This window comes from Myotis myotis, unplaced genomic scaffold (assembly GCF_014108235.1).
Source record: "Myotis myotis isolate mMyoMyo1 unplaced genomic scaffold, mMyoMyo1.p scaffold_m19_p_3, whole genome shotgun sequence".
NCBI lineage: Eukaryota > Metazoa > Chordata > Mammalia > Chiroptera > Vespertilionidae > Myotis > Myotis myotis.
This window is the reverse complement of record NW_023416335.1, coordinates 146,481,021-146,498,414: the sequence shown is the minus strand read 5'-3', so window position 1 is coordinate 146,498,414 and position 17,394 is coordinate 146,481,021. Positions and strand designations below refer to the sequence as shown.

At 40.0% G+C, this 17,394-nt stretch overlaps 1 protein-coding gene across 10 annotated transcripts in view; it reads left to right on the top strand.

Annotated features, from left to right (window-relative positions):
• The window catches only part of LOC118650104 (RAB3A interacting protein), a 54,678-nt gene extending 50,227 nt beyond the window's left edge, over positions 1-4,451 (top strand). For 9 of the 10 annotated variants that reach the window (XM_036297960.1, XM_036297963.1, XM_036297957.1 and 6 more), the window contains 3 exons: positions 1,187-1,286; positions 1,370-1,439; positions 4,098-4,451. In XM_036297960.1, coding sequence (XP_036153853.1) covers positions 1,187-1,286; positions 1,370-1,439; positions 4,098-4,180 — 253 coding nt within the window. In that variant the 3' untranslated portion in view covers positions 4,181-4,451. The remainder of the gene's footprint in view (positions 1-1,186; positions 1,287-1,369; positions 1,440-4,097) is intronic. The other variant, XM_036297965.1, reaches the window with a different exon arrangement.
• Positions 4,452-17,394: the final 12,943 nt, after the last annotated feature.

Sequence of the window (17,394 nt, the reverse complement as noted above, 5' to 3'; positions counted from 1 at the left end):
ATGGCTGGCGAGTGCAGTGGCAGTGGCCAACTGCCGGCTTAGGCCCAAGGGCTCCCGGACTGCAAGAGGGCGCAGGCCGGGCTGAGGGACCACCCTCCCCCCCCACCCAGTGCACAAATTTCGTGCATCGAGCCTCTAGTTTACTAATAAAGGAACAATGAGGCAAAATTTGTTTGAAAAGATAAAAATTATTTTGTGATTGGAATGGCCACCTCCCAAATTATCCTGTGTTAAATATACATTCTTCATGTGTTTTCTTATATGGAGACACATTTTTGTCATTTCTTATAAGTATAGCTGAAATTTAATGTTTATTTAATATATTTTTCTTTACTATTTAATTTGTAATGTCATATAAAATGCTGTTGGCCACTTTATTTTACTTAGAGCTACAGTAATTTTGCATTGATAGGGAGTGGTAGTTGTATTCAACCAAGCTCCTAACTTACTAGAGGGATAGCTGAGCTGCTGCAAGTCCAGCCAGATAGACAAGTCAGCTTCATCCTGAGCAGTAGGGTGAGTGACAGGTGGTCTGTCACTTAACCAACAGCCAGAAACATGCTTGGTGCCAGGCACCTAAAGATGAATATGATACAGTTACTGCCCTCAAGAGGTTTACAGCCTGATTCCAACCAAATTTAGATTTTATATTCTGTAAATAGAAAGGATGTATGTCTAAATGTAATGCACCCTTTATGTAATTGTTCAGAGTCAGTATTTTTGTATTCCTTGTATTTCTCAGGTCTGCCACAGGAAATGCATGTAAACAACCAAACACACCAGAAAGTACCTTACCTGGAAGCTACTGTCCTGAAAGCAATTAGTAACATGTTCTGAGACTTGAGTAATCATCATTAGGTGTTTTTCCAACTCAGAAGCTGAAGTTCCGATGGAAAGCTGAGAGCTTCCTGTATCAGATTACTCCTATTTGCTTCAGGATAGGACATATATTTAAAACATTTAGTTTCTATTTCTAGGCCATGGTTAATTTTAGGCTATTAAGCATATACTAGGATGTTAACCCCAAAAGGGGAGGGACTTGGTCTCTCTCATCTTGATAGCCCAGCATCTAGAACAGTGCCTGGTCCATAGTAGGTTCTCAAATATTTGTTTTCTTCAGCTTGTACAAAGGTAGGGGCAAAACGCCTTTAATTTTAAAAAACTAAAATGTATCATTCTTTTACAGAAAATGTGCTCTCACTGGCCAGAGTAAATCCTGTAAACACAGAATTAAATTAGGAGATTCAAGCAACTATTATTATATTTCTCCTTTTTGTAGATACAGGGTAAGTAATGTAATAATGAATTTTAATAAAGCTCACTGATATGAGACATTTGATATTTATGACATTTTCTCCTTTTGGCCTAGATCACGTCTGTGTGTAACTTTTTTACATACATTCGCTATATTCAGCAGGGACTTGTGAAACAGCAGGATGGTAAGTTCTTTATTCATCTATAATAATAAAAGCATAAAATTCTAATTAGACCAGACAGCTGAACGACCTTCTGGACGTCATTCTGGACATCCTTCCAGATGAAGCTGCGGCGGTGGGGGCCGAGGCAGAGGTGGTTAGGGGCGATCATGCAGGCAGGTGAGCAGTTAGGGACGATCAGGCAGGCAGGCAGAGTGGTTGGGGCAATCAGGCAGGCAGGCAGAGTGGTTAGGGGCAATCAGGCAGGCAGGATAGTGGTTAGGGGCAATCAGGCAGGCAGGTGAGCAGTTAGGAGCGATCAGGCAGGCAGGCAAGCAGTTAGGGGCAATCAAGCAGAGTGGTTAGGGGCGATCAGGCAGGCAGGCAGGCGAGTGGTTAGGAGCCAGTGGTCCTGGATTGCAAGAGGGTGCAGGCTGGGCTGAGGGACACCCACGCCCCCCACCCCACCCCCCCCCACCCGTGCACAAATTTCATGCACTGGGCTTCTAGTTATGAAATATTTATATAATAGTTCAGTAAAAAGTATAGGGCACAGTAGTGATGCTCAAATAAATTTTATTACTGGTATATTTATATTGAGTGTCTTATAGTTCTAATAAAATGTGTGGAGAATTTGGGAACAAATGTCTATTTTAAAACATACTGTGTTTAATCCTTATATTTGCTTCATTTTACTCTGATTTTGAGTTTTAAAGCAGGCTCAGTTTTAACTCTTAAGAGGTATAGATAAGCCAGCTGGTATGTGAGAGGAGTACAAAGCTCATTGAATTTACTCCGTAAGAGAGAAAAATGAGCAAACTCCAGACGTGGTCAGATTTATTTTAATTGGTGAAAATCATGAGGAGCTAGCAATTTTGTCCTGTATTTTCACATTAATAAAGCAGTCATGAAGATAATTCCGAATGGAATAAAGATTGCTATGTTCTAAATGAGCAGAAACAGGCAGATGATCTATCCAGGAGAGCCACCCTCATGCAAGTGTTTTCATGTCTTTCATGGTTAATGATGGTTTTATAGCCCAGTGTCTTAAGTACCAGCATAAAAACAGATGCGCCTGACAGCTTTAAAGCAGCGCCTCATAGGTACACATGATTGTCTTAGACCAAAAGTCACACACATGGCGAGGACAAGGCCATGCCAGTTTTGTATGTGAAGTTGTGGGAAATTTTTCTGTTTATATATTTTTTAGACACTGAAAATATTTTTACACTTGAAAACTAATAAGAAGCCTTCTATTTTTATCAGGTAAACCAGTGAATCTTAATTCTCTGGAAAAATTAGTCATGCCCATAATAACGTAGTTTAGCATTTCTCAAGCTCTGGTATACTAAAACAGTCATATTTAGTTAGAATCCCATATAATTAGATTTTAATGCCTAAAAGAATAAAGGTGAAACCTGTCTCTAACGTTAAATTTCCAAAGGCTGTGTAGCATAAAAATAGTCTTTAAGCTCTGCAATACTGTTTATGACTTTAATAAAATTGAAGTCTTTTTGAATCCTATTGGTGAATAATAGGACTTAAGCTGGAGAACAGATGATTTATGTTATGTTCAAGTGTCAAGCTTATTTTTTCTCCTTGTTAAAATGGGAAATATTTTTGTAGAGAAGGCTGAAAGATAATTTACTTTATGTAAATAGAAAGAATCATGAGCGATGGTGATAAAAGTAGTTTCTTCTCTGGTTTCCATCACTCTTCTACTTGACTGTATTTGATACACGTCATATACTGTGTGGGTTTGTAGTAAATAAATATTAATGTGAAAATCTGTTTATTGTCTGTGCCGGTGCCAGAAAGAATTTAGAGCAGTTAAAGCGAAAGCAGCGTCTCTCAGCCCTTGTACTGTTAACATTTTGAACTGGGTAAGTCCTTGTGGGGATGATCTTGTACATTGTAGGATGTTTAACAGTGTCCCCGGGCTCCACTCACTAGATGCCAGCAATGAAATACGTCTCCAGGCATTGCCAGATGAACCCCTGAGGACTGACTCTCCCCTGGTTGAGAACCACTGCTCTAATCAGTCTAATCTGATCATATGTCAGGTTTTATAGTCTGAAATATAGAGCCATCTTTTTGCTACTTACAGAGGGGCTCACAAGTAGAGCTAATGGAAATTTACACATCACCCTCTACATTTGTTTTTATTTCTATTTGAGCCATATATAAAAATTTCCCTATTAGGCACAAAGAATGTTACTGACTTCTCTGGACTGTCTTGTTTTCCTTTTCACTCTCTGTTAGTATTAATGAAAAGTGAAATGGCCAAGATATAGCAAACTAGAGCAAGAAGATCTAGAAGTTAGATAACTCCTGCATAACTGAGCATTGAGTGTAATTACTTGCGAAGGCAACAGCATTGCCATTTACTCAGGACAGTGAAATGTACACCTTCTGTTGGGCTAAAGTGTGGCAGTCACTGATCCATCTAACAAATAGTGGTAGTAAACGGCTGAGTACTGCTTATTTATTAATAAAATTGGGGTGCTCACAAATATATGAAGAAGTTTGTGTGAAGCAGTGATGGAATGTCTAAGCAATTAGGTATGTCATTAGGAAATGCCAACAGGCATTTGAGTTCATCTTAAATTTTCATTGAAATAAATTAAAAATAATTAAGATGGTATTTTATAATTTATGTGTCTCTCTCTTTTGTTTGCATAGTTGACCACATGTTTTGGGAGGTTATGCAGTTGAGAAAAGAGATGTCACTGGCAAAGCTGGGATATTTCAAAGAGGAACTCTGATCCTCTGCCTGGGACCATGCACGAACCTCCCTGATACCTGGACAGTGGCTGAATATTTTCATGGTTACGTGATATTTATTTCCACGGTGTGGGCCCAGGACTTTCCCCCCCTTTTGCAAATTACACCAAGAAGTACTGTGATTTCTTTTAAACTGGCCTGTGCTGTGTCTGCTTGTTCTTTAGTTGAACACACTATAATGAATTACAGGTGTCCTAGTGATTGTAATTTATAGTCACAAAAAAAAGCTAAATAAATAAATACTAGATCAAATGTGTTTTTGCTTTCTCTTCTAGCTCTGACACAGCATGTGGGGCCAGTTAAATGTATTGAATTATAGTTTTCAAACTTCCCAGCAACCTGTGGGAAGCAAAGAAGAGGGCTGAGTGGATAGGATTAGTTTCTGTCTCCACTAAGATGATTTTGTTTTTACATATTGGAATTCAAAAAAATATTTTATTTAAAGAGACTTCTGTTTGAAAGTCACTGTTTTAATCATTCTGTTCTTTGTAATTTAAAGAATCCCTTTATTTATGGTGATTAATCCTATATAATAAAAGCCTAATATGCTAAGTGTCCGGTTGTCTGGTCAAAGTGTAATATGCTAATGATATGCTAAGGCCACTCAACTGCTCACTATGAGGTATACTGACCACCAGGGGGCAGACAGTCAACCAACTGACCAGTTGCTATGATGTGCACTGACCACCAGGGGGCAGACACTCCAACTGGTAGGTTATCTTGCTGCTGGGGTCCGGCTGATTGGGACTGAGACAGGCTGGACATGCCCTGGAGCCCTCCTGCAGTCCCTCCCCGGCTGGCCAACCTCCCACATTCCTCCCGGCCCCTGTCATGCACCAGTGGGTCCCTTGGCCTGGCCTGCACCCTCTCACAATCCGGGACCCTTAGGGGGATGTTGGAGAGCCAATTTCAGCCCGATGGTGGACCTACCGGTCGCTAGGATGTGCACTGACCACCAGGGGGCAGACGCTCAATGCAGGAGCTGCTCCCTGTTGGTCAGTGTGCTCCCACAATGGGAGCGCCGCTCAGCCAGAAGCTGGGCTGACGGCTGGTGAGTGCAGTGGCAGTGGCAGGAGCCTTTCCTGCCTTTGTGGCAGCACTAAGGATGTCTGACTGCTGGCTTAGTTGGACATCCCCTGAGGGCTCCCAGACTGCGAGAGGGTGCAGGCCAGGCTGAGAGACGCCCCCCTCCGAATGCATGAATTCCGTGCACTGGGCCTCTAGTTAAATAGAATAGATAGAGGACAGTCACATCTTATCCCAGAAATGCATTCTTGAACATCTTGATGTAATATATTCCTACTTTGTATATGTTGAGCACTGTAAATGGTGTTGAAAGGATAGAAAGATAAATAAGGAGTTTGATGTGTGCACCAGGGACTTTGAAGGGGAGTGTGGTTGCAGAGTATACACTGTATATATGCAGAGTATACATTGGTCATAGAATCACTTGATCTCTAAGTTCCAAACTGTAAAACTGACATCGTATGGAGAAATTATTGATTAAAAGTATTTATAAAAGGAAGTGTTTCAGGGTAGAAATATAGTAAATATAGAAAAGCAAGAAGAAGAAATGACAAATCAATCTCCTCATCTAGAGAAAGCTACTGCTAATATTTTTGAAGAAGAATGGCCTTTCAGCTTTCAAATATTTCTTATCTACATGTACATAGTTCTGAAACTAGTAGTAGACTTTCTTACTTTAAAAATTTAAATATTTTTCTATACATCTAACCACACTAAGGTTTTGATTATAGGATGTTAATATCATTTAATTGTGTTTGTAGATTAGATTAATTTTTTTTCATATCAAAGTGCTGTGATGAGTATATTGTTGGGTTAATTTACTTCTTGTAGATGCCTAGAAGTAAAAGTGTTGGGTCAAGCAAGGTATATGAGTATTTTATATTTTTTTATCTGTATTGCCTACTTGCCCTCTAGAAAAGTTGAATCAACTTATATTCACAGCAGCACTGTATGAGAGCTGGTATTCAGTCCTGTCTCAAAGGCTTAGTCAGCTTTACCTGTAGAAGTCTCAGTCACCAGGATGGACTGGAGTCCACAGACAAAAGGACATTTGAGAATGATATAGTGAAACAATAATTACCATGCCAGCTCAAGACTCTGAAATTGAACATGAAAAGAACTTTGACCCTAGAATTTTATGTCCTGATAAATAGGTATTCTAATGTAAGGGCATCATAAAAATGTTCTCAGACTTTCAGAGCTGCAGAATATTTTCCACACAAAAGATGGAAATTAAAAATGCCTTTGGAGAAAGCACTTAAATATAAAGAGAAATCAATCCAGGAGATACTATGAGAGATCTGGGAAGAAAGAAAAATGATCAGATACTTAGGGAAAATTTGTTGATAACTTTAAAAAGCATAAATAAAAAGTAGGACTGCCCTGCCGGGTGGCTTAGTTGGTTGGAACATCATCCTGTACAGTGTACACTAAAAGGTGGTGGGTTTGATTCCTGGTCAGGGCACATACCTAGGTTTCAGGTTCAATGCCCAGTTGAGGTGTATGCAGGAGGCAACCAATAGATGGAATATTTCCCTCCCTCTCTCTCTCCCTCCCTCCCTCCCTCTCTCTCTCATTTCAAACCATTTTTTTTAAAAAGTAGGACTAAAGAAAATAAAGTATATCAGTAACAATCTAGAACTAAAATTTTTTTATAATTTCAACACATGGAGTGGGAGGAACCAGAGAGCATGAAGACAAAGTTCTTGTTAGAAGAAGATGGATATCAATGAAAAAGAGAGAAAAAGGAAAAATTGATGTGGAAATGAAAAGTTAAGATGATGTAACCACTAGTAACCAAAAACACACACACCAAAACTTGTTGGTTGTACTGTTATCAGACAAAGTAGACATTAAGACAAATGCAATATTAGGGTAAGATATAGTTACTACATAATGCTAAAAATTGAGTTCATCAAGAAGACAATAAGAGAATAGAAATAATAAAGGAAGGAAATAATGGAAATACATTTTAAAATGCTAGTTGTACAGCTAAAAGGTGATTTATATGGTATGTGAATTATATCTCAAAGCTGTTTAAAAACAGTTTTAAAAGTATGCTCTATGATGGTGAGAGAAACTCGCAAGTGAAGAAGATAGTCAAATTGGTTAAGTTATATTTATAAGATATATTTATAGACAAAGCAGAAGGACATGAAAGTGTTTAAAAGAAAATATAGAAAAAAGACATCCATGAGGATGAAAAAGGTTAAGGGATTAAGAAGTACAAATTGGGCCCTAGCTGGTCGCTGAATGGTTAGAGTGTCAGCCTGCAGACTGAAGGGTTGCAGGCTCGTTCCTGGGCCCTGCTCAGGGGGCGTGCAGGAGGCAACCAGTCGATGTGTCTCTCTTGCATCGATGTTTCTCTCTTCTGCCTCTCCCCCTCCCCTCCCTTCTCTCTAAAAAACCAATGGAAAAAATCTCCTCGCGTGGAGATTAACAACAACAACAAAAAGTACCCATTAGCAGTTAACAAAATAGTCACAGAGAGTTAAGTCAATAATAATGCAATAAGCATGTGTGAGGCCAGTTGGGTACTAGACTTATTGGGGGATCGCTTCATAAATGTTATAAATGTCTAACCACTATGCTGTACATCTGAAACTAATGTAAAATAATATTGAATGTTAACTGTTATCAGGAAAATACCAAAAACACACACACCAAAACTTGTTGGTTGTACTGTTATCAGACAAAGTAGACATTAAGACAAATGCAGTATTAGGGTAAGATATAGTTACTACATAATGCTAAAAATTGAGTTCATCAAGAAGACAATAAGAGAATAGAAATAATAAAGGAAGGAAATAATGGAAATACATTTTAAAATGCTAAGCGCTAATAGTAAATATCAAAATAGAGGATTCAGAGAAAATAATGGTTCAAGGGAAATTTTATAGTCGTAAATCCTTATTTGCATTTTAAAAATAGGTTGAGTGTTCAATTAAAGAAGCTACAAAAGAACAGGATAAAAGGGATAAGAGCAGAAGTAGAGAAAACAAGATTGCAACAGAGGGTCAACAACTCTGAAAAGGTTAACAAAATGGACAAAAATTTGAGCAGGTTTATCATGGAAAAAGAGAAAATGCACAAAGGGTAGTCACTACATAAACTACAGCTGTTCAGCAGATGAATATATGAACAACAGGTCAACAGGCTTTACAACTTAGGCAGAATGGAAGAACTTCTAGAAAATGTTATATTTTTATTAAGAAGAAATCAGAAGCCTAAGCAATGTTAAATAGTATAAAGGTAAGGAAATAGTTAGACATCTAACCACAAAGATAACTAGGCATAGATGGTTTCACCAAACTGAATAGGTTATTCTGATCTTACATAAATTCTAGAGAACATACATCTACATCAAAACCAGTATAACCTGGGTGATAAAACCAGATAGGGACAATACAGAAAAGGAAAATTATAGGACCATTTTAGTCATGAATATATATGCAAAGTAAACAATGTGACATATGGACCAAGTGGCATTTAACTGAGAAAAGTGAAGATGGTATATTAGAAAATTTATAAATCTTGCCATTTAGAGAATAAAAGTGAAAAACCAATTGATCAGTAGGTACACAATTTTTAATAGAAATGCCCATTAATAACTTTCAGCAAACTGTAAGTGGAAGGCTACTTTTCAACTTGGTAAAGGATATCTTCAAAAATCCTGAAATAAACACCATCCTAAAGGGGGAAACATTAGAAGCATTCCCTTGAAAGTTAATAATGAGACAAGGATGATCACTATCCTCACTTCCATTCAACATTGTACTAGAAATGCTACCCATTGCTGTAAGATGAGATAAATAAGGTATTATTGGAAAGGAGGAAGTAGAACTGTCATTATTTGCAGATTATGTGATTGTCTACATAGAACACCTCTTCCCCCCCCAAAAAAAGTCTTCCATCAAATTATAATAATAAAAGCATAATATGGTAATTAGACCAGAAGTCCTTCAGGACAACCTTCCGATGAAGCCGGGGCTGTGAGGGAAGCCCTGGTCCTGGGTGCCAGAGGGAAGCTGGTACTGGCAGCTGGGGGAAGGAAGGCCTACTCCTGCACAAATTTCGTGCATCGGGCCTCGAGTTAGACATAATTGAAGAGTTTTGTTAGGTGGCTAAATATAGGATCAATATATAATTGTGAATTGTATCTGTATACACCAGCCACAAACAATTAGAAAACACAATTTTTAAAAAGATACCAAACAATTGCGAAACAATTCTAATGTGTGTAGCAACAAATCTGACCAAAGAGGTGCCACATCTGTATACTGAAAGTTGTAAAATTTTACTAAAAGGCATTAAAGAGGACTAGAGTGTTTCTATGTTCATGAGTAGGAAGACAATATATATATAAAAAAAAGTTCTCTCCCAAATTGATATATAGATTTAATGTATCTTCAAACTAAATTCCAACATTTCTCCTGGGGTTGACACACTGATTTGAAATGTTTATGTGCTGGAGTAAAGGATGAAGAATGACCAGGGGACTTCTGAAGAAAAGGGAGGGAGAGCTTATCTTACCAGAAGGACTTATGAGGCTGAAGTATTAAAGAGGGTGTGACATTAGTGCAGAAACAGACAAAATGGCCAATAGAGCAGAATAGAGAGCTCCCAAACAATCCACACACACATATACATCACCATGAAATTTACATGTGTGTGTGGGTCTGGTAGATCAGTGATCTGTAGATTCATGGCATGGTAGATCAGTGAACTATTAGTTACTAGTAAATGGGTCTGACAAAGGGAAAATATAAAGTTGGACCCCATTGGGCAGGCAAAATGAATGAAATATTGGCTATGTGCATGCAGACAGTAACAGATGGAGTGGAAAAGCAAACTCAGAAGACTACATATGACAATACTTTTCTCATAAAGCACAAAAACAAATGGAACAGTTATTTAGGCATACATATATATGAGACAAAACTATTATTAAAAAACAAGGTAGTGATAAACACAAAGTTCAGGATAGTGTTACCTCTGGGTGTGAAGGAGGTAAGGGGAAAGAACTGGGAGGAACAAATATATGAGTGTAAGTCATTGTTAACTGTTCTCTCCTACCTCAGTTGGATGATGGGTTCATTGGTCGTTAAAAGTAAATACATGGCCCTAGCCCAGGGGTGGGCAAACTTTTTGACTCGAGGGCCACAATGGGTTCTTAAATTGGACCAGAGGGCCGGAACAAAAGCATGGATGGAGTGTTTGTGTGAACTAATATAAATTCAAAGTAAACATCATTACATAGTTTTATTCATTTCATTTTAGTTTTATTCATTTCAAACGGGCCGGATCCGGCCCGCGGGCCGTAGTTTGCCCACGGCTGCCCTAACCAGTTTGGCTCTGTGGTTAGAGCGTCAGCCCACGGACTGAAGGGCTGCAGGTTGGATTCCAGTCAAGGGCACGTACTTCGGTTGCAGGCTCCATCCCTGGCCCTGGTCAGTGGGGTTCGGAAGGCATCCAATCAATGTGTTTCTCTCACATTGATGTTTCTTTCCCCCTCCCTTTCACTCTATAAAAAAATTAATGAAAAAAATATCCTTGGGTGAGGATTAACAACAAAAAAGGTAAATACACAGTGTGCCTCAGTGGTTGAGCACTGACCCATGAACCAGGAGGTCACAATTCAACTCCTGGGCAGGGCATATGCCCAGTAGGTGGCAGCCAATCGATAATTCTCTCTCATTTATGTTTCTATCTCTCCCTTTCCCTTCCTCTCTCTGAAATTAATAAAAACATATTTTTAAAAAGTAAATACATGAATAGATGAATTAATAAGAGAGAATCACGAACAAACCATTAATGGTATGTTATGAATCAAGAATTATGATTAGTCCAATTACGTGCACCTGTGTACCAAACCAAAAAGTAAACGTGATGACAAGACCTGTTGATTTCTTGGATTTGGAAGAGAGGAAAAGAGAGAATTCGGATCTGAATCCTAGGCTTTTGGCCTGAGCTATTGCTTGAGCAATTTATTGAGATGGGGACATCTGGGATAGGGGCAAATTACGTATGTGTGGCATAGAGACAAGAATTAGGTGTCAGCACATTGTTTGAGATGCCCATCAAGTACCAAAGTGGAGATGTTAAGTAACTATGGCATTTACAAGTCTAAATTCCATGATAAGATCAGGCTAGGTCCTAGCCTAGGAGATCAATTCAGAATCAGGTGGGAAGTTTGGGATGTGTGGGTCAGACAAGTAGAGCCTTGAGCCCTGAGTCACTATTGAGGGAAAGAAAAGGGTTGAGAGAAGGACTGACCACAGAGGAGCTAGCGGGAATGGCAAGGCAAAGGAGGGCGAATGAGTGTGCTGATTAATTTGGGTTCGGCGTAATATTTCTGGGCAGAATTTAATTCCCAGATTACCAATTCTAAAAAGGAGAAAAAGACTTTTTGATACATTTCTATAAATAGTTCTGAGGTGAGGAGAAAGCCTGGCCTAATGGAGAGAACTCTCCCTCAAACTAGGAGGTCGCTGCTCCTCCCTGGCCTGCTAAGTGAAGGCTGAGCCAGGTGTCCTTATGGTCTCTCAGCTCTAAGGCAACTATAGCCTTTGACTGAGCATCTACATCGAAAGAACAAAGAATTTGGTTTCTGAGCCTTGGGCCTCGGTCCTTGAAAGAACTTGCAGCACTCACATACCACCCCCACTACATAAATCCTGTGTGTGTGTGTTTTGTGCTTCCAAAGCGTCTAAAACAGGTCTGCTCTTATTCAGAAAAATTTTTAAAGGTTTTCTTTGTTATGTTTTTCCTCAGGTAAATATTTTCCCCCTATAAGACACAATGTTTAAAATAAAGAACGTTCAAAGCAGTATGAATTTGTGTTTAACTTTTATGCTAAAAAATCGTTCTTTTTTCTTTTGCATGGAATTTAGTGCGATTACCATCTCAATAGACGACAAAGTTTCCTGTTTCTGATGTGTAGACAAATATAGACCCAGGAGCTTCTGTAATTTTTGTGTAGAGCTTCTAGAAACAGAGAAGTCCTCGTTCATCCACACATATTTGAATCTTGTATGTGCAAATGCTGTTGCAGGTGCTGAAGATAAGCAATGAGCAAGACAACAAGGTCCCGGTCCTCATGGAGCCCTCAGTCTCGTGAGAAATGGACAAAAAGACACGTGCCACTGGATAAGAGTTCTATAGATACCTAAAGGGGGAGCAGGTTAGAGAGGGTGGCCCAGAGGGACACACTTAGGAGGTGACATTTTAAAGCTCAGCTCTGATCACACTCGGCCTTGCAAAGGGAGGAGAGCAGGTGTAAAGCTCCTAAGGAAGAAGTGAGCTTGCACATTTGAGAAACGGCAAAAGGACCTCTCAGCTCTAGTGTGAAGCTGGTGGTAAGAGAAAATCGGAGAGGCAGGCAGGAGGCAGAGCATGTAGGTAGGTCCTTGTAAGCCCCAGTGGGAATGCGAAGTGCTCTGTGACAGCTCTGGTCACAACTCCAGCTGCCTCAGCTCGGTCTTTAAATACTCACAGTTTTGTCCTGGGCCCCTTTCTCTTTATCTACTAGTAAACATTCTTTAGATCATCCCACCTGGCTTTGAAAACTATATGTCAATTACTCATAACTCTACATCTCCAACCCCTGACATAATCCCTCTCTAGCTCCAGACTCTACTCAAGTCCTCCACTGCCCACCTAATAGGCATCTCAAACCTAACATGGTCGAACATTTGCCCAGTAGCTTAAGCAACAATCTAGGGCTTATTCTTGGTTTCTCCATTTCTGTCATCACCACCCTCAATCCTACCCATCAACTCTCTGCAAAACACATCTTGAACCCGTCCACTTCCCTCCATGCCCACTCCTAGCACTCATTCCAGGCCAGCAGCACCATTCACCTGGACTCCTGCAGTAACCTCTTATTTGTCCTTGCTTCCAGTCCTGCCCTTCCACAGTCACTGACTCAGCAGCCAAAGCGATCTTTTTAAAACATAAATCAGATACTGTTACTTCCCTGCTTAAAGTCCTCTAGTGGCTTCCCATTTCACTCAGGATAAAAACAAAAACAAACCAAATTAAACAGTAAATCTCATCAAGTTTTCACAGTGGTAGTTGTTAATGGAGAAATAATACAAGTCAGCTTTGAAAACAATGCATGAATCTTTTTTTTTTTTAATTAAAAAAGCAACAGTACCACAGAAAAGGAGCAAACTTGCTGAAATATAGAGGAGAATAGAAACCCTTCCTAAAGCAGCTCTCAAGAAAGTACAAGTTCACATACTTGAGGGATGAGCACTAGAATTCTGGGGCTACAGGCTCAGGAACAGTCCCAAGGGAGACAAGGTTTCTATCATTACATCCCCAACGTTAACCACAGCCCTGGTTTAACCACAGCAGCTCAGTTCTTATCTGTTTACCTATTGGAGTTCTCTAGGAAATGTCAATACCAAATCCAATCCAAACCATGGCTACATTAGGCAGTCAAGAGTGTACATTAGCCCTGGCCAGTGTGGCTCAGTTGTTGGGCATCGAAAGGTTGCTGGTTCATTTCCTCAGGTGTCAGGCTCAGTCCTCAGTGAGGGGCACGCAGGAGGTAGCCAATCGATGTTTTGCTCTCACATCGATGTTTCTCTTGCTCCCTTCCTCTCTCTTTGAAAAAATCAATGATAATAATAATAAAAAAAAAAGAGTATCCATTAGATATTCAACTATTTAAGAGAATGGATTGCCATCGAGTGTGTGTAAAACGGGGATGCCCAATAGAATTAGAAAATGTTAGATGTGTAAAGACTCTCATCTAGGAAATAGGAGCAGTGTTAGTTATTCTCTGAGAGGGAGAAACGTCCACCTAACTCCGAAATGAAATGCCACCAACTGGATTGTGCTCTCACCTGTGTGTTCTGGATTCATGAATGCAGATTTATTTTTCCTGCCTTCCAACAACTCCCTTGTGAATTCTCTTTACTTCCCTCAAGCCCTGTTGGTTATTATAACCTCCTGGAGTAGACTCTAACCCAGACGTTGTAACTTAGCCTGCAGGCTGAATTGTGCTTTCGCATGTGTGCCATTTGTCCTTGACAAGGTTTGAGTTTATTTTTCCTGTTTGTTTCGCTTTTAAACAAATAAGTTGTAACATTTAAAATTAAAATCTGCATTTCCAGCTTCTCTTTAAAAATTGGCGCTTTCGACAACACGGAGCCCGCATTGTTGGAGGAAGTTGAGTGGCTCCCTCTGCTGGCGGCTCCACCCTTTATCAGGGCTGTACTCTGGTTTGCTCTATGCCCACCACCCCTGACTGTCTCCCTGACACCAAAACGAAGGGTCAGCTGTCAGTTATCAACATGCTTGTGTGGTTGGTTTCTCCTATTTTGACCCATTTTACTCACTTATCTGCCTGCCCTGTAACTGTCTGAGCTTGGGACCCCCAATCAGCTCATTTACTGGATTCTAGCTTCTTTCTCTATGATGTTTCCTATCACTCATTCCCCGCTGCTGGGAGTGTGAAGTGTCTGGGCGAACTGTTGAATAGGATCCCAAACCATCGTTTTGGCAGAGAGACAGTGTGATGCTTACTTCCATCGGCCTCCAGAAAACCTGGCTGGGAGCTTCTGAGTCTGGATTTAGCCATAGGCGACATGCTTTCTATTCATTCGTATTGCAGCTAAAGGCTTATAAATCCTTTTTAAAATAACATTTGACTTCTTCCTGGCTCCCCACATCAAAGCAGTAGCCAATTCTTGGTTCTAAATCATCTTCAGGCTCTATTACTGCCTACCCGGATTCTCGCAGAAGCTTCTTAACTGCTCTAACTGTAGTCACCGCCCTAACCAACACATTCGAACACAGCTATCTTTCTGAGTTAGATTTAATTATATCATGCACCACAGCTACCCAAAAAGAAGTCATATACCTAGATATACTTAGAATGAATATGCATAGAATCAAATGCAGATTTAGCCTAACATCCAATACCTACCCAAACCCTTCGTAGCCTAGTCCCCACCTTGTCTCTCACTGTGCCAAGCACGCACTGGAATACCAGTCTCTGTACCTGTGCTCTCTCCCTTCCAAGCCATTGCTCAGGTTTGTAAAGACCCATCCGGTTTGTCTCCTCAGATGCCAGCTCTCTGTGACACCTTTCCAGGTCCTTCCAGATTAAACGAACCTTTCCTTCCTCTGTTCTTTTGGGTGTTTTCCCCAGCTCTTACGGAGGCTGCCTTCAGCTGCATTGCTGGTGTGTTTCTCATGCCCTAGATTTGAGCCCATGGTGGGCAGGGACTATTATCTGCTTGTTTTTTTATTTCCTGCAGCCAGCAGAGTTTAGTTCAAGGTTAATTGAAACACGCAGAAAATTCATTTCTTTAAACAACTTGATGACTTGTCCTTAAAGATCTGGGGCTCAACGTAACCTTCAAAGTAGAGTTCTAAGCCTCTTCCCCCCACCCCCCAGACAAAATTAGTTTGCTCATTTTCAAGGAATAATTTATGGGTATGAAGTTTAAAAAATACTTATTATGAAGTATACTATATTACCTATACTAACTCTAATAATAATGAAACAACCAGACAAATTCAGAATGTGGAACATTCTATCAGACAATGGGCTTGGACTGTAAAAAAAAGGGCCGTTGTTATAAAAAGCCAACTAACCAACCAAAATGACAAGAAGAGTGTTCTATATTTTTAAAAATATACAACCAGAGACAATACATGAACATTCATTGGATCCTTGATCAGAAAAAAAAAAAAAGAGAGAAAGAAAGAAACATCAGCCCTGGCTGATATGGCTCAGTGGATAGAGCATTGTCCAGCACACCTAAGGGTCTTGGGTTGGATTCCCAGTCAAGGGCATGTACCTGGATTGCAGGTTCAATTTCCGGCCCTGGTCCAGGAATTGAACCAGAAGACAACCAATTGATGAGGATGAACAACAACAATAAAAAGAAAGCAAAACAAAAAATCATAAAAAAAATAAAAGATATTTTTGGACAGTGGTGTAAATTATATATGAGCTATCAGTATCAAATTGATGTTGCATTTTTGGGTATGATAATCATAATATTATGATTATGTGGGAGGGGTCCTTATTTGTGAGGAGACATATACAGAATTATTTCTGAATGAAATGTCAAGATGTCAGCAACTTATTTTCAAATGGCTCAGCCAACAAAGTATATCAATATATCCAGAAAGAAAAGGCAAGAGTGGGAAAATATTAGCAATTAGTAAATCTAGATGAAGAGGATGAGGCATTCATGGTACTATCCTTTCAGTTTTCTAGAGGTTAAAAACTTTCAAAATAAAAAGTTTGGGAAAAAGGAAAAAAGAAAGGGGGCTGAGAGAACTGGTTTGATTTCCTAATTGTATTTTTAGGCTATCATTAAATAAATGAATAGTTAAGCTGTGAGAACCAAACATTTATTTGGGTTTCACTCTTTATATTTGAGAGTGAAACCAGCTGGTAATGAAACATAAACTCTCTTGCAAAAATGATCAAATCAGAAATGCGGTTTTATTGCTCATAAGAGGGACTTCTCTTACTTTACGGTTTATACTTTTCAGAGAGAATAAACTCCGAGGGACATAAACTAGATGTGTCTCAAGCAGCATAAGTTTTTGCTGTGAGTGAATTTAAAAATATTGCACAAATCCCAATTTTTCGCTGCCACAGGCCTGTTTCAATGATCTGCTCTGCTGGGTATCTGTCAAAGTGATTGTGCTGATTTGCCCCTTTCTCTGGGTGGAGAACCCCACCCTGGCTCTTTGCTTGGTTGTGAGGAAACCCATCCGGTTGATAGAGGTGGAGACAGGGGTGCATTGGTGTGACAGGACAGCTAGGAGATAAGACTCTGCATTTATTGCCCGTTTATGTAACTACATGTGTCACTGAGGACAAAGGTCCTTAAAACAAAGGCGAGAGGCGGAGGAGAAACACTTCCTCACAGTAAGATCGATGGACTTGCCACCACGTCCCTCTCTGGACATTTTTTCCCCTGCGTGGTTGAATGTCCTCCTGGCTTCACAATCATTTGGAGAACGTAACCATCTCTCTGGGTCTCTGGGCACAACCCGATGCTGAAGACACACTTCCCTCCAACAAAAAGAAAATGAAGGTTTTTCGGGAGCGCTCCTAGCCTGGACTCGCGGGGACAGCTGGACTCCGCTGCTGACAGCCCCGTCGGGGAGGAGGCAGCCCGCCAGCACC